Consider the following 24,623-nt stretch of genomic DNA (forward strand, 5'->3'; position numbering starts at 1 on the left):
CACGTGGAGAAAAGATCATAGGCTGACCACAGGGCTCTGAGGCCCTTCCAGGTGGGCAGGGACAGACCTGGTGGGCAGATCTCCCTGAGGCTACAGCAGGAGGGAGGCAGCATGGTCCGGGGCTGTTGCAGCCCCAACTACCCCCGAGGCAGAGGCTTTCAGCTGGACAGTGGTCAAAGGTGGAGGGAAGAGGTGAGGGGGACCACGGGACTACAGCAAGGCATCCTTGGGTGTAGACAGGGATGGGTCTCTATTCTCTTCCAAGGCACTGGGGATACAGGGATGTATACAGACCACCCTCACCGGGCCAGGGGCCCTGGGTTTGCCTGAGGGCTGAGCACTCCCATCACATGTGTGCTAAGGATCAATCCCCAGGTGCTCCCATGCAAGGTGCTTCTCCGCTGTCTCATGCTCCAACCCACTCAGTGGTAAGACTCTTAAGAGCAGAAATGGGGCCGGAGACATAGCACGGGGCTTATGACACCTGCCTTATATCCCAAAGACCCCAGTTTTTAGCATATGGTCCCCTGAGCCAGGAATAGCCTTTGAGTACAGCTGGGTGTGTCCCAACCCCCATGTTCTCTCAAAAGAAGGACAGAAATGGGTCTGACCTCCTATAAGTCTGTGCATCTTCAACGCTGGGTCCTTTGGCTGCTTCTTCAGCCTTTCAGCCATACTTGTTCCCATACACCCAGTCATATCAGTTGAGTCAGTCACCAGAATTTAACCTCATAGAGGCAAACTCTTATTCACCCTGCAAAGCCCCATCAGCAATGCCCTCTTCACTGAGAAGGCTACTAACTTCCCAAGACTGTCCCAGCCTAGGATCTGGGTAGGCGAGACACCCTCTTTCCTCTTCCTTCAGACCAGAGAGATGAATAACCCCATCTGGGTGGGTTCCTCATCTCTTGAAATTCACCCAATTTAGATGCTACACAACTTTCACCCAAAGCCAAGAGCTAGTTAACAAATGAATGAGCCCCTGGGCCACCTGGATGCGTCAGGCTTGAAGGGGCTGTGGCGAGGGCTGGACACATCTGCGGTGTCAGGACCTGGACAGGTTGGAAGGTAGGAAAGTGGGGTGGGGGGTGGGGACCCTAGAGGCATCCCCCCAATCTGGATGCTCAGTTTGCTGCACAGACCTAATTACCCTGGTGGGCCCCCACACTAATTATCCTCACCATGGGGGCTAGGTGGCTGGGCGGGGCTGCCCCACTTCGGAGCTAGGTCGCCCGATTATTTTTGGCTGCGGTGTCCTTGAAGGCTCTGTTACGTGGCGTGTGAAGGGCAGAAAATGGGGCGAGAAATTGCGGCCACAGCCAGAGGGACGCTGACCACTTGGGCTTGGTCTGGGTGTCCCCTGGAGCAGGGCCCCATGGGGCTGGGCAGCCTGGTCTGACCCAGGGTACATGGTGGCACAGATTGGGGTGTGGGAACGTGACTCCACCTACCAGCTGGGATGCTGAGGGATCCTGCTGCCAGGCGGGCGTGGAGGTGGGGGGGGCGGCTCAGTTCTGAGGGGACCACTCAGACGTATGCAGCAGGCCAGAGGGCTGCAGACCCTCCCCTCCTTGAGCCTCAGTTTCCCCCCTGGCACGGACAAGCCCCACGCCACTCCGGCCTGCTGCCAGCTCCAGATTTCTGGCCGAGCAGCCTGCACGGCCCCCTCGGCACCCGCCCCTCCTACTCTCCTTCTGCGGCCTCCAAGGAGCAGCTGCCAACCGGGAGCGGGAGCCAGGGGGAGGCGGCACTGGGGGGCTCCGGGGGCCGGTGCTTGTGGGCGGCCGGAGCAGGGACAAGGGTGACTCATGCGGGAGCTTATACCCTAGGTCATCTGGCAGGGGCCCCTCAGATGGCCCTTGCTGGGCCCTCCTTATACCTCCTCAAGGTTGTGCTGTTCACTTTCTACTCTGGCAGGCCCTGGGGCTCCCAGGAGGCTCCCCAGAGAATTGAGCTGCTGGTGGTTGCTGGAAGTGGGCAGCACCCAGCCCTGATTTTTGCGCCCGGCCCCCCAGAGCTCTGCACCCAGCCTTGAGCTCTGCACCCGCCCCCCTGAGCTCTGCATCTGGCCTTGAACTCTGCACCCAATCTTGAGCTCTGCATCTGGTGCCCCTGAGCTGTGTGTGCACCTGCGCATGAGCTCTGCACCTGGACCAGACCTCTCTCTGAGCTTTTTTTTTTTTTTGCCACATCAGCAGTGCTCAGGGCTTACTCCTGGCTCTGTGCTCAGGGATCATTTCTGAGGAGTTTAGAGGACCATAGGGAACGCCAGGAATCAACCCAAGGTTGGCCGTGTGCAAGGCAAGTGCCCTGACCTCTGTTTTATTTCTCCAGTATCTCTCTCTGAGGTTTGTACCTGACTCCACAGATGACTTGAAATTACATTCCCTCCTCCAGGAAGCCTTCCCAGAGTTCTTCAACACCTCCCCCTACACACACACACACACACATACACTTGATCTCAAGACAGCGTATGTCTGTCTGCCTCTGCTCCTACCCCAAACTGGGGCCCCATATTCACCCAGCTCGAAAGCACAGGGAGTGGGGGGACAGTGTGCTGGACCCCTCCTTGGCCTGATATCAGATCCTATTTGGTTTTGGGGCCACATCCAGCAGTGATCAGGGATCACTCCTGATGGTGCTTGGGGACCCTGTGTGGTGACATGGAGGAACCCCAAGCCAACTGCATGCAAGGCCAGTGCCTCCCTGCTGTCCTATGGCCCGCCCTGGGCACACGGCCCGGGTGCAGCACTGTCCTGATTCCTTGGCGCAGGGCCCTGAGAGGCCCATCTCCGCCCTCCGCTCTCCTCCTTCCTCCAGCCCCCAGCAGAACGGAAACAGTTACTTCCTGAGTCTGCATCCTGCGGCCCTATAGGAGACCTGGGAGGCGACTACGCTGCCACCGCGCGCACGGAGAGACTCGCATGCTGGCACCGACTGTGCTTGTGGGGGAGGAACATGTCCGGTGCCCAGGCTGTGGCAGTGTCTGCGGGTGCACGTGGCAGGGACCTATTGTCCGGCGCTGGATGCAGACTAGTGGGTGGACCACAGGAGGACACCCTCATCCGTCCGTCCATCCATCCGCACTCAAATGCTGGCATCGCCCACAATCCAGGCATCTGCCATCAGTTCTTCCACTTCTCAGCCTGGCATGCTTCTGTTCATTCCTGTCTCTCTCTTCCCTCCTCCAGGCAGCCCTCCATATAGGGTAGCAGCCTCAGGGCAGCCTCACAGAACTGAGACTGAACGAGATTGACTTGGTGTTCCGACTAAGGACTCATCGAGGGTCTGGGCAGGGGGTTCCGGGGGCCAGTGGGTACTGATGAATCAGACAGGTCCCCCCGGGCCATGTGGGTTGGGTGTAGTTCTCTCTCGTACAAACACTACAAATGCAGCAGCCCAAGAAGTGGAGCACAGGCCGGAGATACTGAGTTTGAACCCCAGGGGCTTTTTTTCCTTGGCTTTTGGGGTCACACCCAGTGATGTCACACCCAGGGGTTACTCCTGGAGGTGCTCAGGGGATCAACCCAGGTGACCTGCGTGTAAGGTAAACCCACTGTACTCCAGCCCCAGGTCCGAGATTCTGAGTTTGATCCCCAGCACCACACAGGGGTCCCCATCCCCTCCAGGAGTCATCCTGAGCACAAAACCAGGAAGGTGCCCTGACCACTGCCAGGTGTGGCCCCACACAATCCTTCAAATAAAATTGATTCTGTGGCCAGAGCGCTGGCCTTGCACCTGGCCAACCTGGGTTCAATCCCCAGTACCCCATATGGTCACCCCGGGCACCAACAGGAACAATTCCTGAGTTCAGAGCCAAGGAGTAAGCCCTGAGCATGGTTGGGTGTGGGACAAAAACAAAACAACAAAAAAAGATTCTGCAGTCCCAGGTCCAAGATCTGACCTGGCTGCCTGAGGGAACGATGGAAAACACTAAAAGCTGAGAGCAGCTGTGAGTCTGGGGAGCCTCCCTTGGATTTGGGGAGCACTGAGCAGGTCTGAGGGAGCCTCTCACTACAGCTCCCAGTGCACAAGAACTGCATGCAAGGGAGCTGCTGATCCTCCTGGGGGGAGCGTAGGGACCCCTGGAGGCAGGCAGAGGGCGGAAGCCTGGTGTCTACATCTCTGCAGGAAGGAAGTGAGCTGAGCTGGCCTTCCCTGGGCAAAGGCCGACAGGACGAGGGAATTGCTGACAGGGCAGAGCTGGCTGGGAGGAGATGCGCCCCGCCCTGTCCTGGTCCTGCCTGTGTGTGAGCTTAGACATGACCTGCTTTTAAGGGCTCCTTCTGGGAGGCCCACACAGCCAAGAGGGGCAGTGCGTGCTGACCCCTGCCTCACACCATCTACAGACTTTTCCTGACCCCCAGGACCTGACTCTACAGATCTTACAGGGGAGGGTCCCCTCCTCCTAGAACTGAGGCAACGGTCCTTGTGGGATCTATCGGACCCTTGGGGGAAGCCCCCACCCTGCCAACATTTGCAGGGGCTGCTCCCAGCAGGCCTGATTGCAGCTGGCACTAACAGCCACGGCTTGTCTCTGTCTGTCTGTCTCTCTATGAGGGGGGCCAGGGAGGGAACCTCAGAGGTGCTTGGGGCTCTAAGGGCCATTCCCAGAGATACTCAGTGTGGTTTGAGCCTGGTAATGTAGTTACCTGGGCCACCCAGTAGTGCCTGGGGGAATACAAGGAGCTGGGGTCAAACTCGGGGCCTCACATATATAAGGATGGAAGTGGGGACCAGGGCTGTTGCCTGGGACAATAACGGGAAGGCCAGGTGTCCTGGGAAACTGGTCTCAGGTCCCACTGCTCCCCATGGGCTAGGCTGTCTCTGGCCACACTTCTCAGGGCACAGAAGGACTGCGATGTTGCTCTGAATTTGAATCATGGCTGTGAATGGAGAAGCTAAAAATCAGAGCAGAGGAGGGCTTCCGGGAGGAGGCAGGAAGAACAGGGGAGGGGGAGGGCCAAGAGGGGGAGCAGGGAAAGGGAAGGGGGAGGAGGGAAGGATGAAAGGGGAAGGAGGGGAAGGTCAGAGGGGGAGGGAGGAAGGAAGGGAGAGGAGGGGGAAGGGGAAGGTTCTGGTAAGTTATGTGATAAGTCAATGGGTGGATGAATAGAATAGAGTAAAAAACAAATGGGTGAATTAATAAACAGATGATCTGGTGAAGAAGTGAATGAATAAGTAAACGAACAAGTCGGTGAATGGTGAAGCTATGGTCAGACAGGCGCCTCATCAGGGAGGCAGGGAGGCTGCTGGGGCTGCGGGTAGGGCATGTCCCGGGCTCCATCCCACGGTCCTCTGAACCCACAGCTGCCTGGAAACAAAGGCAGACAGGGCGCCAGCCAGGGCTTTGTCATTTTTTTCCTTCCTCAGCATGTTCTTCAATGGTTTTCCTTTCAAACTGTGTGGCAGGCAGCGTGGGGGTGGGAGTCGAGGGGGGGCAGGAAGAGCCCCCCCCATCCGTACCTAGCCCCCCTGTCAGCTGAGCACTCAGTATGTGAGAGTGGGTCTGAGGGAGCCGAGAGCATGCGGGGGGGGGGGGGGGGGGGGGCGCTGGCACACACTGGCCTGTAGGGGAAGCCAGGTCCACCAGTCTGCACTAGCTCTGCAACCCTGAAGGCGCGGCAGGGGGCTGGTCCTGTCACCTGCTCTCTGGCACGGATGAGCCTTCCTGGTGACAGAATCCCCATGTCCCCTGCCCAAGGCAGGGGCTGCCACCACGCCTGTCATGCACGATGGAGGCCCCGAGACTGGTTTCCTCTAGGTTTATTGCAACTGCGGCACGGTGAGCAACATTCACAACATCCACAATCCTTAGAGCCGGAAACAAACAGAAACACCTGAAACTCTCATTTCAGAACAGCACGAAGTGTCTTCTAGGTTTGCCCGAGGCCCCCGAACGCTTCAGTTCCCAGATGATGCCTGGGCTGGAAACAAGCCAGAAATGTGAGCACTCGAAGAGGCGAGCTGTGCTCCCGAAGCCGCTGTCCTTGCAGGAGAGTCTGGAGCTAGAAGAACAAGAGAGACAGTGACCGGGCCCAGGCCCCGAGCTGCCGTGCGCTCGCACAGGCCTCGCCGCACCGTCAGGCTCCCACAGGCAGCCTTCTGGGGGCTACCCGCCACGGGCAGAGCCACACCCAGGGGTTCCTAGAGCAGCTGAGAAGAGTGGAGAAAGGCAGGAGGAGCCCCAAGGCTCAGAGCTCGCAGTGTGCCGAGAGCACTGCCCAGGCTCTGGAGGGCAGCCGCTGGAAGGCTCAGCCAGAGCGGATGATCCCACATCTGGGTTCCTCATGGCCCCACAGGCCAGACCAGCCCCGGGCCGCGAAGACCTGCAGGTTGCCAAGATAACGAAGTGAAAGGAAGCACGCAGAGCCCTGGGCTGCCCTGAGCCACAGGACACAGACCAGACAGATGCTCCGGGCCGGAGCGCTGGCTCCGAGAACAGGACTCCTGAACAGCTGGTAAGATTGTCCGAGACAGCGACTCCCTCTGGGTCCCCAAGCAAGGATCGGCAGGATACACATTTCCTGGATTTTAGAACCAAGAAACTGAGGCCACTGCTGTCGGGGGAGCTGAGAGCGGCAGGCAGCAGCAGCTGCCGGCCACCCTGAGGTTGCTCCTAGGAAAACATCTCTGCAAGGAGGCGCCCCAGGCGCACACCCACCCTGCAGCACAATCTGTGGGAATGACTTCCCAGGGGATTTGTGACATGCACAGATTGGGGTGCTTTCAATCCTGCCACTGATGTGTGGCTGTCCTCTGGGCACAGTGAGATGTCTCTCTACATGACCCTGGGCGCCTTCATCAAGGACACCCTCAGGGAGCACCCCTGCATACACCCTGGTCAGAAGCCAGAGAGAGACACCGCCCCCTGCGGTGAGAGCTGCAAACCAAACCCTTGTGGCATCCTGAGCACTGAGCGCTCTGAGCCGCCGCCAGCAGGGAAGAGGGGAAAGGCAGAAGCAGATCGGAGATGGCGCACTTTGGTAAGAAAGAGAAAAGCCAGTGGCAGCTGCACAGAGGCTGCGGGCGTTTGGGTACACACCAAACCGTAAGTGGGCACTGGCTCCAGGGCGGCTGCAGGCGGAGGTGGCGTTTTAAAGTAATTGCTGCTTCGAGCCTGCTCTCTCTCACCAATGGCTCTGATCTAAGTGGGAGAGAAGGAGTCAGTTCAACGGGGGGGCTGGAGAGAAGCAGGAGGGTAAGCAGAAAGAGAGATGAGGCCGCAGAGTCTGAGGGCCTTCCCGAGGAAAAGGGGGGTGGTGCAGGGCCACTAAGCCGCAGCCTGGTGCCCTCGCTCCCCTGCAGGGCGCAGCACACGCACCTATTTGTTGGCTCGCTTGTGTCTGTACATCTGCATCATCCGCTGGCGGAACTCATCGAACGTGTCTTCCCGGTGCTCCTGCCCGGCGGTGCCCAAGCCTGTTCCTTCCGAGGCGGTTGCCCTGAGGAGCGAAACAGAGTCGGGGAGGAGCTCAGAGTCAGGCCCAGGCAGACAGTGCAAGGGACAGATGACATTGTGACAGTCAGGGAAAGAGAGAAAGGTCCCTGCAGGGGTGAGGCTCAGTAAGGAAAGGAGCAGCATCTGGGGCCGGCACTGGAATGACTAAGTGCTCACGAGGTCCAGAAATGGGAGTGAGGTTCTGGGTGTAGCCGCCACCCAACCCCAGTGGCACAATGGGGATGTAGCTGCCGCCAGCACTCCCAGACCCACTTGGCCCCTTTCTGGAATAAAGTTCTGCACTGCCGCTCTCGAGAACTCCCTTCTTAAGCAAATCACCAGAAAGACCCCAGCTAACCTCACGCAGGGCTCTGGCAGCCCCAATGAGCACATGGAAAAGACCTGGACCCCCAGAACCAGCCACAGCTGCTCCCCAGCCCCCTCATCCAGGGTGCAGAGCAGCATCGTGCCCCCGTGCCTGCGTACATGCTGACGGGGTCCCTGATGCCCTCGCTGCAGGAGCCCAGGCCGTGGCCCTCCTTCCAGCCCATCTTCTGCAGCATCTGGAAGCCCAAGTTCTTGCCTGTCAGCTTCTGCTGAGCAAACTCCAGGTCCTTGGGTTTCTAGGAGAGAAGGCAAACCGGCTGCAGAGAAGGGCTGGGGACTGTCCCCACCTCCCAGAGATCTGGGATATACCCAGGCCTGGGACTGTCCTGTCCTTCCAGAGATCTGGGATGTACACGGGCCTGGGACTGTCCCCTCCTCTCAGAGATCCGGGATGCACATGCACCCTCTCCAGCAGGTGTTAAGGGAAGGGGGAATTGATGACAGGGGTGGTAGCGGCTGACTGCAGGCACACATGGGCACACGGCAGGCAGCAGTGGGGCCAGCAGCTGCTAGCACAGGGCACACAGGGACTGAGGAAATGCACCTGAGCCCATTTTGCTCTCCTGCTCAACTCTGCACCAATGCCCCATTCATTTTTTTTTTGGTTTTTGGGCCACTTCAGGAGATGCTCAGAAATTACTCCTGGTGGTGTTGGGAGACCATATGGAGTGCCAGGGATTGAACCTAGGGTGGCTCTGTGTAAGGCGAGTGCCCTACCTGCTGTTCTATCTCTTTGGCCCCCATTCCCCCATGCCTATTGCTTTGGACCCTGCTCACAGCTGATGAGGCCCGGACACATGCTGCCAGCAGAGCTTGTGTGCTGGGACCACACCATGGCCATGACGTAGTCCTTGGCCAGGCCACCACCCTCGGGTGCTAGGTGCTGGGTTCAACACTCTGGATGCCATTTGGCTGACTTGGTTCAATGTCCTTTGGAGTAGATACTCAAGGACTTCAGAATCCAGTTGGCTCACCTCAGTGGACATGGGTTGTCCCTGTGGCCTGTCGTAAGCGATGCGAACCGGTTCATGGACTAGAAGATAAGAGTGACATACACATAAACACATGAACCAGATGAACCAGAGAATGTAGGCGGCCGTGTTTCCTGGGGGACATGTGGTGCCTCTGAGGCAGAGCATGTGGAACTTCCCCAGGCCTGCAGGAGCTGCGTCACTTGTGGATGGAACTACAAGAGCTCTAACAGCTGGAACTATTCCTCCACAACTAAAGCCCATGGAGAACTTTCTGCTTAGAACACATGCCTCACGTGAGAGCCTGGGTTCCATTCCGCTCCCCTCCTACCTCCCTGCCAAAGGAAATACTAAACCATGTTTTAGGCCTGGAGTCATTATGGGGCTTAGAATCCCTATGTCCATCTGAACAAGTACCCCTGTGTCCGAGCAAGCATCCCTGTGTCCTAACAGGCATCCTGGTGTCTGTCTCAGCAAGCATCCCTGCGTCCTGCATGGGCTGGGCAGGGTCCTGGAAACTCTGCTCTCTGGGGTGCCTGATGCTGCAAATGAGTTCCAGCCACCCCACTGCCACGTGTGTGTGTGTGTGTGTGTGTGTGTGTGTGTATGTGTGCTCCACAACAAAGGGGTGTGGTCTCCACAAGGCAAGCACTACTGAAGAGACAAGTACGCGCTGCACCCAGGAAGCACAGCCTCTGGGAAGCAAGGGTGAGGTGCAGGGCAGTGGGGAGCCCGGGCCAGCACCTCCACCCTGTACATGTCTGGCTGAGAGTGATCCTGCAGCTCCGGGGCAAACCTTGGCAGCAGCACAGTTGGTCTGGTGTGCCAATTCCTGACCAGGCAGGGGCTTGACCCAGTCACTGTAGCAACAGCAACATGGATAGAGCATGAACCAAAGAGGGCCAGAGGAGGGCTCCGAGGCTGAAACACAGGCTCTGTAGGCAGGGGGCCAGGGTTCAGTCCCTGGGACTGGCAGGAGTGACCCCCACGCGCTGAGATTAATATAGTCCCTGCACCACTGGGTGTGGCTCTCCCATCAAACAAACATCAATCTAAGAGGTAAGACAACCCAAACAGCCTCGCCCCCTACAACCCCATCCCCCAGGGGCACCGCTGCCACCCAGGATAAAGCCAAGAGGGTCCCAGATTGAAGCCATTTATGGCACAGGGACACTCCACCAAGGTGTGAGGATGCAGGACACAGGTTTTGGGAGACCAGCACCACCACAAGTCCCTTAGAGCCATCAGCCCCCTGAGAGCATGTCCCAGGCTGGCTGGAAGGTGACATCTGGGTGGGCGAGGGCAGAAGAAAGCAATAAAAGGCCAGGCAGCAGCCCCCCCGACAGTGTGGGGAAGCAGAGCTTCCTCCCAGGCAGGGGAGCCGGCAGTGGGGGCGGTGGGGGTTCTGCAACCAGCTGAGCACTCACCTTTGGGCTCTTGGACAAGACACAATCTCTTGGGGGCTGGAATCATGCCCACCTTCAGGGACTTGCTGCTGACCCTCTTCCGGGGAAAGCAGGCCCCTGGTGTAGCCTGGGACGGCATTGCTGAGCCCGCTGGGCCCTCGTCAGCTGCCTCGCTCAGGATGCAATCAGTAGGGGGGCTGCCCTCGGAGCCCTCCGACTTGGCAAGGACTCCTGCCGGCCTGGGGACGCCCCCCTCCTCCTCTCTCTCTTCCTCTTCTTCAGGCATAGGCTCTGGGATGTCCAGCTTGGCCTCCTGCTGTGCAGGCTCCTCCTCAGGCTTGGGATCCAGGGCATGCCCCTGCCCATCCTCCTGCTCGTCGGTGTGAGGGCTCCGGGGAGCCAAGGGGAAACAAATCGAGGGGCACAGCTCCAAGACTTTCTGACGGTAGAATTTGAAAGCTGAGCTGTTCTGGTCATGGAGAAACCTGGGAAAAGGAGGAATGAAACAAGTTAGCCCGGGGCCGCTGAGTCATCTCATCCGCTGGAATGTCAGGCAGGCTGGCCTGACTGCAGTGGGCGACAGTGACCGGGCCACTGACTCCTGCCAACTCATGGATGTCTGAGGCGGGTTACTCATGTCATGGGGAAGCCAGGACTGAAGAGGCTGAAGAGCTTTAGGGGAGGGGTGGAGAAACAAGCCCTCAGGCCCCTGGGGCCGGCTGTCTGTTGCGACATTAGAGATCCTTAGAGCATGACAGACAGTCTGACTCCCAGACAGGAACGCTTGGCCCACAGCACCAGCTCCTGAGCAGCACCAGGCTGTCCAGGGCTGCAATGCTCTCAGGGAACACCAGGGTAATTGCACACGCTCAAGGTAGGGCCAAGATAGCACAGGTGGGAACGCCTCCCTGGAAGGGGCAGCAAGGGAAGGGATGCAGGTGGCTTCGCTGAAGAGCCTGTTAAGGGACAGGGCTGGGAGCACTGGCCAGGGTAGAGACTGCGCCTCAGTCACTTAAGGCTCTCAGAATGCCTGCAGAGACCAGATACCGGTTGTGAACACCCACCGCGCGCGCGCACACACACACACACACACACACACACACACACACGGTCGAGAAGAAAGTGGATGTCTGTGACCGAGAGTGAGGGTCTCCCAAGTCCCAAGGGAGACGTGAGAATGTGCCGCGCAGAGTGAAATATGAGGGACGGAGAGAGGAAACAGATGACAGTGCTGACAGGTCGGGAGAAAGGGTTGGAGCACATGTCAGGTGTTTGAGCCCTGGTGCCCCAACACCACCGGGGAGACAAACCCAAACAAGCAACCAACCACACAGAAGGGCTTGTAGACACGGAGGAAACCAAAAAAGATCTAGTCCCAAAGGCCCGGCGGCACTGTAAAAGGGGAGGAGAAAGTGCTCTGGCCTCTGGGAGTCACATCCAATGGGAAGCAAGTCAGGACCAGGATGAGAAGCTCGGGATGGAGGCACAGCTCGGGGGTGGGGGGAAGGGGGTGGGCACAGGCTCCGGTCCTGAGCCTAGCACTCCTGCCCACTGGGAGGAGCCCCTGCACACCTCTGGATGCAACCTAAGAACAAAACCGAGTGTGTCTGGCTTCAGAGGGAAAACTCATATCTCACATGTGAGGCCTTATATCAAGAACAAAGACAGGCCCGGGAGATAGGATAGCTTTTGGGGGTGGGGGACAAGACATAGTGGGGGAACCTTTCCTGTGCATGCAGTCAACCCGGGTTCAATCTCGGACAACCCAAAGAGTCCCCAGAGACCCACCAGGAGTGATCCCTGAGTGAAGTGCTAAGAATAGGTAAGCCCTGAGCACCGCTGGGTGTGGCCCCCAAACAAAACTGCAGACAGGCTGGCAGGGAGCAGGAGGCAGGAAGGGGACGGGGACACTGGCTGGACCCTCAGCACACACAAACACCAACACTCTCTCTGCTTTTCTGTAGTTTATAGAGGTTCCTCTCCCCACCCCAGGACTTCTCTAGCAGGGCCCATGCGTAGCACATGTGCAGCTGTGCCTTAGGCCTGGGTGACCATGTCTGGGGATGACACACTTGAATCACTTGAGTCTCCAGAGGTGGCGCATACCTACCAGAGGTCAGGGTTGTCAGTGCTATTTTCTATGCTGAATTGTTCAATCTCTGGCCCCACCTGAGCGACAAACTTGGCCAGTTTCTCTGCGGTCTCCATTGTCTTCACGTCAACTGTAAGACAGAGGAAGAATCAGATATTGGGTCCCGCCCACCACTTCCCGAGATTGTGACACTACACCCTGGCTGAGGCCATGTGGCTCTGCAGCTCTGTTTCTACGTGGCTGGGGTACCAGATCCTCATAAGTCTACATGGGAACAAAATCCAGCAAGCTGCACAATGTCCTGTGACTGTCCTGTGAGTCTGGGGCCTGGGAACACCACGGAAACCACCTGTTGCAATGGGGTGGGCATGGAGGCCATGTGCACCCCCCCACTGTCCCCTCACTGCTGAGTGGGATACTGATGAGGCCAGCCTTATTCCCACAGGAGAAGAGAGGCCAAGAGAAAAGAGGGGACGGGGGTCTCTTACCCTGGCACAGAGACAGAGCCGGGTAGAGGTAGCCTGCAGGACCAGACAAGGCAAGAATGGGACATGGATTTAAGCATTCACGACCCCAAACATGGAACAGCACAGCCTTGAGGAATGAATAAATGCCTGGGCAGGGGCATGAGGCAGTGCCAACCCAGGATGAGGAAGAGTATGATAGAAATATAGGCCACCCATTGCCTCTCCCTAAATTGTCCCCCTGGAAACACGAGGGGAAAGGGCCTCTATGTGTGCGCCAAGAAGGCCAGCTCGCCTGCAGTGGTCGCTCCCATTAGGGCTGCACACAAAAGGAGAGAGGACGGACTCACCATCAGCAGACCTGGGAGAGGAGGGCTGAGGGGCATCGGAGATGGCTGGTCCTGCTGAGGCTCCTGGGCTGGGCTTCAGGGGAGGGGGCCTAGCTGGGTCAGGGCAGGCCTTGGCAGGACTGCTTCTGTCCAGGGGGAGCAGCTGCTTCCCTTGCAGGGTGCCCGGGCCCTGTCGGCCATGGTGCTTCAGTCTGGTGCCTGAGGAGAGGAGGGTCTGGGTGCCAGTGGTCACTCTCCGTGCCTTCCAGCCCCGCAGCCCCTGGGCACGCAGCAGCCCGCGCCGCCTCCCTGGGAGGAGCCTTTTCTTGAGGCCGCGGACAGCCCGTGCATACAGCATGGCTCGGACCGCACACTCTGCGGCCAGGGGGTTCCCATCTGCTTCTGCCGAGGTCTGGCTCTTCCGCTGCACTTCAGCCAGCTTCAGCTTATAGTACTTATACTCCAGGCTGCGGTCATCAGACAGAAACCTAGACGACACAAAGGGCAGCAGGACGTGACTGAAATACCACCGGTTCCCTGCATCAGTTTTTGTAAACCCTGGCTGTGTAGCAACCTCTCTGCTGCACCAGTGGCTGTGCCTGACAACCCTGAACCCCAGGGCCTCAGAGGCGGGGGTAAGGGGTGGCTCCACATTTCTGCCGAGCAGGCCTGCATGACAGGATGTTGACAGCACAAAGCAGGTATCACTCCTGGATGCTGCTGGGGTAAACGTACCCGACAAGTAGTCAGGAGGCTGGGCTCCACGGATCCCCATGTCCTCCATGAAACCAGGTGCCAACGTCTCCATGAGGACAGAGAAGAGGAGACCTGGGTGGCACAGCAGGGCAGGGTTGCATGGAAAGCAGCTCTGTGCCTATCCCACTGTGCCGCAAGGCATCTCGGGCCCTCCGGAATCAGGGAGCCCTGTTTGGCTAGGCCTGGCCACTGGTTGGGCTGAGAGCAGACAGCAGAGGGTGCTACGTGCTTCCCTCCTGATGTGCCACCATGCTTGCCAGAGCAGAAGGGAGCCAATACCGAGGCGAGGATCTCAGGGCTGCCCTGGCTCTGAGAATGAGGATGCCAGTCACGTGTCCTTCTGTCCCTTTTCGCCAGTTCCCAGAAGCCTGCCAGCAGGAGCAGTGACCATGGCTGAAGGAGCAGGTAAGGCACTTACTCTGCACGTGGCCAACCCAGGTTCAACCCCCAGCATCCCATATGGTCTCCTGAGCACTGCCAGGAGTGATTCCTAAGTGCAGAGCCAGGAGTAACCCCTGAGCATTGCTGAATGTGGCCCCCAAACCAAACCAAACCAAAAACAACCAAACAAACAGAACAATCCAAACCAAACGGAGGGATGAGGATCTGACTCAGCAGTACAGCACTTGCCTCGTATATGTGAAACCTGGGTTCACCCCCAACACTAGCTAGAAAACCCTGAAATGTGTTCCACCTCCAGTAAGGAAAGAACGGCTGAATAACCTGAGCCCCTGCTCCAGCCAGTGGTCAGGTCCACTCATGATGATGGCAGACAGAAGCACAATTGCCTTCCGGCCTCGCCTCAGAGTAACAGGCCACATCATCAGACTGCCACACGACAGGACAAAAGCAAACTCACAGGGGATGCAGTGAGCAGGAGCAGAAGCCGATCCCTTTCAGTGGACGGTGGGGGCGTGTCCCAGGCTGCTCTCCCCAACTGTTCTTCACTTTCCCTTTTTTTTTTTGAAGAAAGTCTTTGGGCCATACCTGCAGTGCTCAGGGCTCCTAGCTCTGCACTGAGGGGTCACTCCTGGTGGTGCTTGGGGACCAAAGGAGGATAGGGATCAGTCCCAGGTCAGTCATGTGCCAGGCAAGTGCCTTACCTGCTGCACTCTCTCTTCAGACCCTGTTCTTCACTTCCCCTGATAATAAGCGAGTACTGGCTAGATTCATGAGAAAAATGTTTTCTGAAGTTGCTCGATTCATGTAAAAAGGCTCCAATGCAAAAGGGGACAGAACAGTTGCATAAAAGGCAGCAGCAGATCATGAACAGATGTCAGCAGATCAAGGTTCTTTGCACATGCCTCTCACATCCCTGTGACAAGTAAGGGCTCTGCTGTACACAGTGTGCAAGCTCTGGAGAGCTGCGGTCAGGTGAGTGTGACCGCTGGCCAGCATGTGTGCAACACTGGGGCTGGAGAGACAGTAGAGTGGGGTAGGGTGCCTGATCCCACCATCCCACATAGTCCCCCCAAAGCACCGCCAGGAGTGATCCCTGAGCGTGATCTATGCTCAGGATTAAACTCTGAGCATCACTGGGTGTGGCCCCAAAACAAAACTAAAAATGTACAATGCCCAGCAAGTCCAGCAATGCCAGCAAGCACAGCATGAGTGACCTCCTGCATCCTCCGCAGTCGAGTACAGATATGTAACCCCATCATTGTGACAACAAAAGGGAAGGGGGAGACAAGCAGTGAACGCTTCTGGACAATGGAAAGCTAAAGGAAGGCAGCGCTACCGAGGCCACACCAGGTCTGCAGCTGGGCAGGGCTGGCAACCAGGAGCACTGATGCTCCCTCGAGTTCCCTGCACAGGCTCACCCTCTGCCAAATGCTCTCCCAAAGCCCCTGAAAAGTTGCATGGACTCAGGGGTAACATGTGCAGACCTACCAATAAGCAGGGTCCTCCCTGAGGAGGGCTCTCTCTCTGGGGGACAGGCTGCCTCCGATGATGCGCGAGACTAGCTGGTCAATGGCGTCCACCACCTTGTGATCTGCTCGCTGGGGTACCACTGTAACAAAGAGGGCTTTTCTGAGAAAAGTTCAGGGCCACACAGGGTCTTGGAAAGACCAGCAGAGTCAGGGTTTAGGATGAGTCAGGGGTCAGCACTCACCAGGGACCAGCAGTGAAGAAGAGAGGAGAGCCCCCTACTGACCAACATGCAAATGTCTTTCCAAACTCTAAGCACAGCCATGAGGGGACAGTCACAGCTGAGTGGCCATACAGACCTATAAATGCAACTTTGCTATGAAGCTCCAAGTCATGTGAGAAACCAGCACCACATATGGTGGTAATCCCTGGGTACAGAGTCAGAAGTAGGCCCTGAGCCCACTGGGTGTGCCCCCCAACCAAAATTAAAGCCAAAAAGTAGCCCCCAGGTTTGTCCCAGCAAAAACCTCTACTAGAAGCCAAAAAGTGGCCCCCAGATTTGGTCTAGCAATTCTCCTGAGAACAGCTCCTTTACAAAGAGATTTTAAAATAAATACACCATTGGGACTAGAGAGATAGTTCAGCAGGGAGGGCACTGGCCTTGTACACTGTCAACCCGGGATTGGTCCTGGCATCCTATATGGTCCCCGGAGCCCTACCAATAATGATCTCTGAGCACAGAACCAGGAGTAAACCCTGAGCACCGCTGGTGTGGCCCCAAAACCTAAAATGAAGAAAAATATGCAACCACTAATAAATACAACCATAGACACCATCCAAGGGTTTTGTTTTGTTTTACAGTGCCAGGGATCAGAGCCAAGGACTAACACAAGCAAAGCAAATGCTCTATACAGCTCAGCCCCAGCCCCAGCCCCAGCCCCAGCCCCAGCCCCAGCCCCAGCCCAGCCAGCATTTCTCACAGAAGTCAGTGGCAGGAGGCAGGACACGAGATGCTGGCGCCATCTACTGGCCACCCAGACACAAACCCAAGCTTTGCAGCTGCTAATACTCAGGGTGTAGCGCTGAGGCTTAGAGGCCTCCAAGACAGCAGCACAAAAGTCCCCAGATTGTGGTGGAGGTGACCTCAGGATCACCAGCCATAAAGCACAGAAAAGAGCCTGGGACAAGGGCCAGAGTGATAGCACAGTGGGAAGGGCATTTTCCTTGCATGCAACTGACCCAGGTTTGATCCCCAGCATCCCCTAGGGTGCGCCCATCCCTACCAAGAGTGATCCCTGAGTGCAGAGGTATGACCCAAAACCAAACAAACAAAATGGAATCACAATGACTAGAAAGGTCTGCTGATTTCCTTACCATCACTCAGACCACATGGAGCATTGGCCTGAGTTTCCTCACTCGTTGGAGGAATGGTTTTCTCTTCCTCTTGATGCGGCTCAGGTTCAGTCTTCTTGATCTGCAGTGGAAACCCACTGCTGACCAGCCAGGCCTTCAGGTGGTCGATGTACTCCCTCCCGAACAGAGTGGAGTCCTCAAAGTTTGGGAATGCGGCTGGAGAGGGAGCAATGTCCTGGAGGCCAACAGCCTCTAAGATCTTCTCTTGTCGAAAAGACGAGGCCAAGGAGAAGGTCTGCCCCAAAAGGGCCAGAGATTTCCGGCAGAGAGAATTGGTGGTCTCCAGGGCCACAGCCAAGTCCAGGGGGTTGCTGAGGGTCTTCATCTTGACGCTCAGTTCATAGGCATTGCAGGCCATGAGCAAGGGCGTGACACTCTTCAGCAGCCGGTCCTGAAGCCTCATGATGTACTTGTCAAAAGGCTTGATAATTTCGAAAAAGCAATTTTTGGTCTTCACAGCACCTTTATCTAAAAGCATGTTTAAAAACTCGTTATCAACTCTAGGTGTTTTCAAAGCAGCGTGCTTTAAAAATTTGATAGTAAAAAAGCAAAAATCTCGGTGCTCAGGTTTTAAAGAGCATTTGAACGAGGCGAGCATTTTGGCACAGGTTTCGGTTTCAAGTTCAAAGAGAGTCTGGAAAAGCTGAGAAAATTTAACATCATCTTTTATGGTGTGGAATCCTGCCCACTTGATTATTTCTATTCCAAATCTTGAAAAAACATCAGACTTATCTATGAGGTCGAAGCTCATCTTCCTTCTGGGAAGTCGAATATCCTTCAGGTGGAGGCCCAAAGGGATCTTCGGAGTGGGAAACTGGATGTCTTCTGTCCCTGGGTTTGTCCCCAGGGTCACATCAGAACCTGGTGTAGGTTTCTGGATTTGGTTCGTGCCCTGAGTTTTAGGGGTCACTCGATTTACAGCAGGTATTTTTTTGGGGCTCACATTCCTCAGCGTGACAAGTTTCCCAGCCCCCACTTTAGGGGTGAGCAGGCCCTGAGTCTCCCCCTTTCCTAGGTGGGTGCCCTCCTGGTCAATAATCTTGAGACTCCGGCCAGCAGCCCTGAGCACAGAATCAGCCTCCCCCTGACGGTCCACATCATAATCTCGACCCTCCTTCTCCAGACACTCTTTCTCAACTAGCCTGGAAGAGCCGAAGTCCCCCAGTAGGGCCGAAGAAGCAAGACCACACTCCTGTGCCCAAGAGGATTCTTGAGAAACGGTGTGGCCAAAGCCCTGTTTCCAGGAGCCACGGAGTGCAAATTTCCAATCCGGAGAGCGGAAATGTCCTGATTTCCGGTGGCCAAAGATCTGATCTCGGGAGTCAGGGTGGGAGAATTCCAGATCCCGGCCACCTTCTTTGCGGAAGTAATTGTTGTCACTTACAGAAGGGTTGCTTGATCTGAAGGAAGGTCCTGGAAATACACCACCTCTCCCAGAGCCTCGTGAGTGAGCTCCAGAGCCACTGCGAGAATATCTGCTGTCACCGGGAACATCCTCATACACATCTGCTCTGGCTCTCGGGGCTGTCCTTAGAAGGTCTGAAATAAATGATCCAAAAGAAACACAAAGGGGGCCGGAGCAATAGTACAGTGGGTAGGGCATTTGCCTTGCAGAACTGGGTTCAATCCCCGGCATCCCATATGGTCCCCTGAGCACTACCAAGTGTAATTCCTGTGTGCTGAGCCAGGAGTAACCCCTGAGTATCTCCAGGTGTGACCCAAAAAGCAAAAAAACAAAAAACAAAAACAAAAAAATCCAAAACCCGCAGAAGTAATACTTTAGATCAGAAGCTGTAAACAGTCTTTGGACCCCAGCAGGAGTTTAATCTGCTTGAATGCGTTTCACAAATTCATCTGTGTTACCAACATGTGAAATTCATGTGGTTTTACTTAAATATTGTAAAAGCCACAGGCCTACATGCTTTGGCCAGCATCAGCCAGATAGGCGCAGTGAGAGCAGGCGCAGCCCACTCCCACGTGGCTCTGAGTCGCCTACACACAGCACACCAAGCAACTGCCCCTTGGAAAGGCTTCTGGGCCAAGCAATGTTCAAGAAAACAGATGGAGAGGAAGGGGCCAGAGCACATGGTCTGCATAGTGGAGACCTGGGTTCGACATGCTCTCGGCCAGCATGTTCCCCCAGCACTGTTGGGTCTTTCTGAGCACCAAATGAGGAGCCGCCCTTACACCACTGGGGGTGGCCCAAAAGCCAAACCAATAAAACAAGTGAGTTGGAGGCAGAGAAGAGGGAAAGGAGCAGATAAACTAAGCACAGGGATGGGCCCTGAGGAGAGAAAGGGTGAATGTCTGTACTTTTCGGTGGGAAGGAGTCAACAGGTCCCTGAACTGGTGTCTCCCTGGGGAGACCCATCAGCGGCCAGCAACATGAGCGCAGCACAGGCACAAGTGGACAGTGGGCCTCAGGGAGACTTCAAAGGAGGTCTCCAAATCTATCACCTCCTCACAAACGGTAAGAAAATAAGAAAAAGTGAGGTTCACAGGGAGGTATCTGCCCAGAGGACACAGGAATCTAGAGTTGTTGCCAATCTAGCTCCAATCAATCACTGTATGTGAGCATAGGGAAAGGAGGCAGCAAAGTGCCTGAACTTCCTGGCCCTGAGCAGCACCACATTCTCAGGTTCTTGCATTGCATTGGGCCACCAGTTAGGTTGGCAGCTCACTGCTCACAATGAGCTCAATCTCCTGAGTAAAAGAAGTGCCAACACCAAGCAGGAAGTGGGGAAAGCTGTCCAGGCCAGGTGGCTCTGAATGGCAGAGGCCTGCAGTGAGTGGGGAGCCCTCAAATGGGATCAGCAAGGGACTGATGTGGGAGTGAAAGCAAGGGGACAAAGTAAGAGGAAGGTGGCTTCTAAGTTCTACTAACACTGAAGTCCCCCCAGATCCCAGCAAACTTAATGAACTAGAAAATGTGGCCTGGACAGCAGATTTCCAAGAGGTGATCAAGTGTGGGGCCAGGTCAGGCAGGTCGTACAGGGTTGCAGGAGTATGCCTTGCATGCAGCTGACCCTGGTTCAATCCCTGACACTATGTGGTCACCCAAACACTGTGTGGATGTTCAGGGGCCCTACAGGCCTCAGAGCATTGCTGGGAGAGCCTGGTAATTGCCAGCCCTGCAGGGCCTGTGCAGCACTACATTCCCTGGCTCTTGCATTGGGGCACCAGATAGGTTGTCAGAGAACTACCCGAGGGAACCCCAGACCTCCTGCGCACTTCCTGGAAAGCTCACCATCCCCTAAAAAGTAAAATACCCATCCCCCAATAAAGTTTCCATATGAATCTAAAAAGTTAGTGAGCCACACTGATAGAAGACATGGGACAGAAACAGACGAAGTCAGAGGGTAACCTGCAGGACACAGGCCTCAGGAGTGGAGGTGGCTCTAGGGCTCATCCATGTGCTGGGGAAAATTAGTGTACAGCATTGGGGGCTGGAATCTACAATCTACGCCTCAGAATTTCCCAATGATTCCCAAGGCACTGCAAGCCCAGAAGTGCGCAGGGAAACAGAGAAAGCAAGGCCAGCCAGCGGTGCAGGCGGCTATGTGGCAGAAGCCGGAGCTCCTGGGTGGTCTCAGAACCACCATGATTTCCTGCTTCCTTTACCCTCCACACCCACAATCTCTCGGCAGGTACTAAAACATGTATTGACACCTGTCTCCAGTTAAAAGACACAGCTCTCTGTCTCTCAGATTAGAGGGAAAAGAAGCAGGAGCTGACTGCTCAGGAGGAGAGTGTGGCAAGAACTGACTGACACTCAAACCAGGGCAGTGTCCAGAAGTGCAGCAGGGAGGAGGAACTCTGGATGACACAGTCTCCTTTTTCACGGGTAAAGGTAAAGGCCCTCCCGTTGTTCATCGATTTGCTCGAGCGGGCCTAGTAACGTCTCCATTGGAGATTTTGTTGTTAGTGTGTTTGGCATATCGAATACATCACGGGGAGCTTGCCAGGCTCTGCCGTGCGGGCGAGATACTCTCGGTAGCTTGCTGGGCTCTCCGAGAGGGGCGGAGGAATCAAACTCGGGTTGGCCATGTTGGCTGCGTGCAAGGCAAACGCCCTACCGCTGTGCTATCGCTCCTGGATGACACAGTCTCCTTTTTCACGGGTAAAGGTAAAAGGTAAAGGTAAAGGCAATAGCACAGCGGTAGGGCATTTTCACGGGTAGCCCCTGAAAAACTTTATCTCCCCTTAAGAAATAGAAGTGCAGAAGGGGTGGGCAGTTTGCCCAAAACATAGAAATCCTCCTGTGCTAGCTCTAAATATAGCCCTGTGCCACACTCATCTTCCAGCCCCCAAAGCCAAGCCCCTTTATTTACCTTGAGTTTTAAATGGGAGAGTGTCACCCCCAGCCTCGCCAGTGGAATCCATGTGGTACCGGTCAGATTTCTCCTGAAGCACAGCATCCAAGGTCTCCTGTGCAATTCGTCTTGTCATGTTTCTCCAACCTGTGGTGAGAGAAAAAGGCCACTGAGAGGACAGTGGTTGCCCCCAGAGCCTACAGTGTCACCGGATACTCCAAGCAGTAAGGCAGTGACCCAGAGTCCAGCCTGAAACTGCACAGGCAGCCAGACTGCTTTAAAGGGGCCTCTCCCCACAAGAAGTTCCCAGGTGGGGTGGGAGCGAGAGTATAGAAGGTAGAGCACTTCCCTAGCACGCAGCTGACCCAAATCCAATTCCTGGCACCTCACATGGTTCCTCAAGTCCTGCTGGGGTGATCCCTGAATGCACAGCAAGGTGTAAGCCCTGAGCACTGCTGGGTGTGGCCCCCAAGCCAAAACAGAACAGTTACCAGGCAGGGGCTGGAGAATTTGCATAACTGGCTGGAAGACAAGTTTTGCATGCAGGAGACAGGGGATCAGTGCCCAGAACTGCATGGTCCCCACATTCCTGGGACAATCAGAACACCACTAGTGTGCCTTTCATCAAAAAGTTCACTAATTAAAAAAAAGCTCACTAATTCCCAGCATGGTCAGTTATAGCTATGGCAGCCAATGAGCACTGCTAGGCTTATGCAATGAGTTGCATGGCTGGACCCCCTTAAAAACTGCTTAAGAGAACTCACCCAAAAGAAGTTCACAGGGGCTGGAGCAATAGCACAGCAGGTAGGGCATTTGCCTTTCACGCGTCCGACCCAGGTTCGATTCCCAGCATCCCATATGGTCCCCTGAGCACTGCTAGGAGTAATTCCTGAGTGCACGAGCCAGGAGTAACCCCTGTGCACTGCTGGGTGTGACCCAGAAAGAAAAAAAAAAGTTCACAGGTAGGCTGTACACCTGAGTTTTGGGGGTGTTGGGGCCACATCTGGCAGTGCTTAGGGCTGACTCCAACTCTGTGCTCCTGGCAGTGCTCAGGGGCCATAAAGGATGTGGGAGATGGAGCCTGGGTCAGTCCTGTGCAAGGCAAGGTTGCCCTACCCACTGCACTTTCTCTCTAGCCCCAACCCCTGAAATTATGTAAACTTTCTGTTTGATTTTGTTTGGTTTACATCCTGTTATGCTCAGGGATTACTCCTGGTGGTGAACTGGGATCAGCCACATGCAAGGAAAGAACCTTCTGGCTCTTTCCTCTCTCCAACCCAATCTCTGTGAACTGAAGTAAAGGCAAGAAGCTCAGAGGTCTGTGCTGGCTGGGAAGGAGCAATAGGACCTTGAACAATTAACTTTGTTTCTCTGTGCCCATTTGATTGCAATCCCTTAAAACAGATTCCTCAATTTAACCTACCACCCTTCTTTTCAGGAAAAGAAAATGCAACTCAGTACCCTGAAATCTTCCTTTATGCTACCAGATGGCAGGGTAGCCACACAATTGCACTGGAGGTTACTACTGCATCCCAGAGAGGAATATAGCCCACTTTTTTTTAAGGGGAGGGGCCCTGAAGAGCAGTGCTCAGCACCTACTCCTGGCTCTACACTCAGGGATCACTCCTAGTGGGCTTGGGGTATCATATGAGGTGCTGGGGATTGAACCCAGGTCAACTGCATACAGTGCAAATACCCTCCCTGCTATACTCAGGCCGGTATCAACCACTTTGGGAAACAATGGTTCAAAGCCTGTGCCCCAGACCCAGAGAGATAGCTCAGGGGTCTACCCTGGGCCCAGGAGAGGCTGGGCCCTACTGCAGGGTCCAGAGAACACACTACCGTTTCCAGCCCAGGTACCCCAAGAAAAACCAACACCACTCCAGAAACGCATTAGTATGGGTGTAGCTGTGTAGCAGCACCCCTAACTGGACTTGACAGCACAGTGCCAGGGTGCCAACAACCTCTGCTATGAAGCAGAGGGGGACACGTGACCATTCCTCCTCCGTGGCTTGGTGGGAGGGAGCACTAGCTTTAGAGGGGGCAGGAGAGGGACCCCGCGGCACCGGTGACATCGGTGACGGCAGGGGTGGGGGAGCGTGCAGGGTTCCCCATGTTCCCCATGTCACCGTCAGCTGCGACTCGCGACCCACCAGCTAGTCAAGTCCCCAACCACACAACATTAAAGAGTAAAAAGGTTGACTCGGCTCCGTGGTGACTCCTCCAAGGTCAGACCCTCACTCAATCTGGCAGGCGGGACTGCAGGGCGGGGAGCCACGCCCAGAACCTGAGGAGCAGCCGCAGAGCAGAGCCCGGGGAGGCTACTCAGGGGTGGGGGTCCCTCCCACCTCGGAACGCGAACCCCACCTTCCACCATCATCGCTCCCAACCATCACGCTCGGGGAGGGGAGTGGCTGTGCCTTGGGTTCCCCGGAGGAAAAGCGGGGTTCTGGGTTTCCCCTTCCCCCATCCCTGCAATGGGCAACTCCGATGGGGGCGTGGGGGGTGAAACCAGCTGACACCGTTAGGGGGATCTCGCCAGGGGGACCCTGAGTGACCGAGCGCTCCCCCCACCTCCAGAGCCGCACCTCCTCCCCGCCCCCACCCACTCTGGCACCCGGGCACCGGAAAGGGGGCGTCAGGCCCTGGAGGACACACCGCCCCACGGCCCTCCAAGGCCAAGCCCCCCCTCACGCCGTCCCCACTCGGCTCCCCTCCTCCCTTCCATCCCCCTTCCCCGACCCCCTCAGCCCGTTGCCGGGCCCGAACCCCACCCTGCTGTGGCCCCAGGCCCCCCGCCCCCCGCGCGGCTCCCCTCAGCCCAACCCCCCACCACAGCCCGGGCCCCTCGGCCCTCAGCCCGGCCTCTCACCCTGAGCCCAGGCCGGCCCCTCACCCCGGACCCCGCCCCTCCGCCGCGCCCCGCCCGGCCCCTCACCCCGAGCCCACCGCGCGCGGAGCCGCCCCCGCCGCCGCCTCAGGCTCCTCAAGCTCGGCCGCCGCCGCGCGGGGCGGGGACATGCAAATGAGCCAACCGTCTCCGCAGCGCCCCGCCGCGCAGGCGCAAGCCGCCTCCGGGTCAGGGAGCGCAGGCGCAGGTCGCCGCCGCCGCCGCGCCCGAGTGCGCAGGCGCACTGCCCCACCCCCGCCGCTTCTGGGCGGGCGCCCCTGAGGCGATCAGT

The 24,623-nt window shown here is 56.6% G+C and overlaps 1 protein-coding gene across 2 annotated transcripts; it reads right to left on the reverse strand.

The window, feature by feature from the left end:
* Positions 1 to 5,751: 5,751 nt before the first annotated feature.
* SUGP2 (SURP and G-patch domain containing 2) lies at positions 5,752 to 24,608 on the reverse strand. 2 transcript variants are annotated; one of them, XM_056119482.1, is made up of 11 exons: positions 24,380 to 24,608; positions 21,460 to 21,588; positions 17,090 to 18,667; positions 15,737 to 15,857; positions 13,112 to 13,578; positions 12,316 to 12,427; positions 10,227 to 10,690; positions 8,803 to 8,861; positions 7,928 to 8,064; positions 7,325 to 7,445; positions 5,752 to 6,008 (listed from the first exon to the last, which is right to left on the reverse strand). In XM_056119482.1, exons 2-10 carry the CDS (start codon positions 21,575 to 21,577, stop codon positions 7,325 to 7,327), a joined length of 3,177 nt encoding a protein of 1,058 aa, XP_055975457.1. In that variant the 5' UTR covers positions 21,578 to 21,588; positions 24,380 to 24,608; the 3' UTR covers positions 5,752 to 6,008. The 2 variants fall into 2 exon arrangements, with proteins under 2 accessions (XP_055975457.1, XP_055975456.1); XM_056119481.1 differs by lacking the exons at positions 5,752 to 6,008; positions 7,325 to 7,445; positions 7,928 to 8,064 and having other exon boundaries at positions 8,587 to 8,861; positions 24,391 to 24,516.
* Between the last annotated feature and the right edge of the window lie 15 nt (positions 24,609 to 24,623).

The sequence above is a fragment of the Sorex fumeus genome, unplaced genomic scaffold, assembly GCF_029834395.1.
Source record: "Sorex fumeus unplaced genomic scaffold, SorFum_2.1 ptg000041l, whole genome shotgun sequence".
Taxonomy (NCBI): domain Eukaryota; kingdom Metazoa; phylum Chordata; class Mammalia; order Eulipotyphla; family Soricidae; genus Sorex; species Sorex fumeus.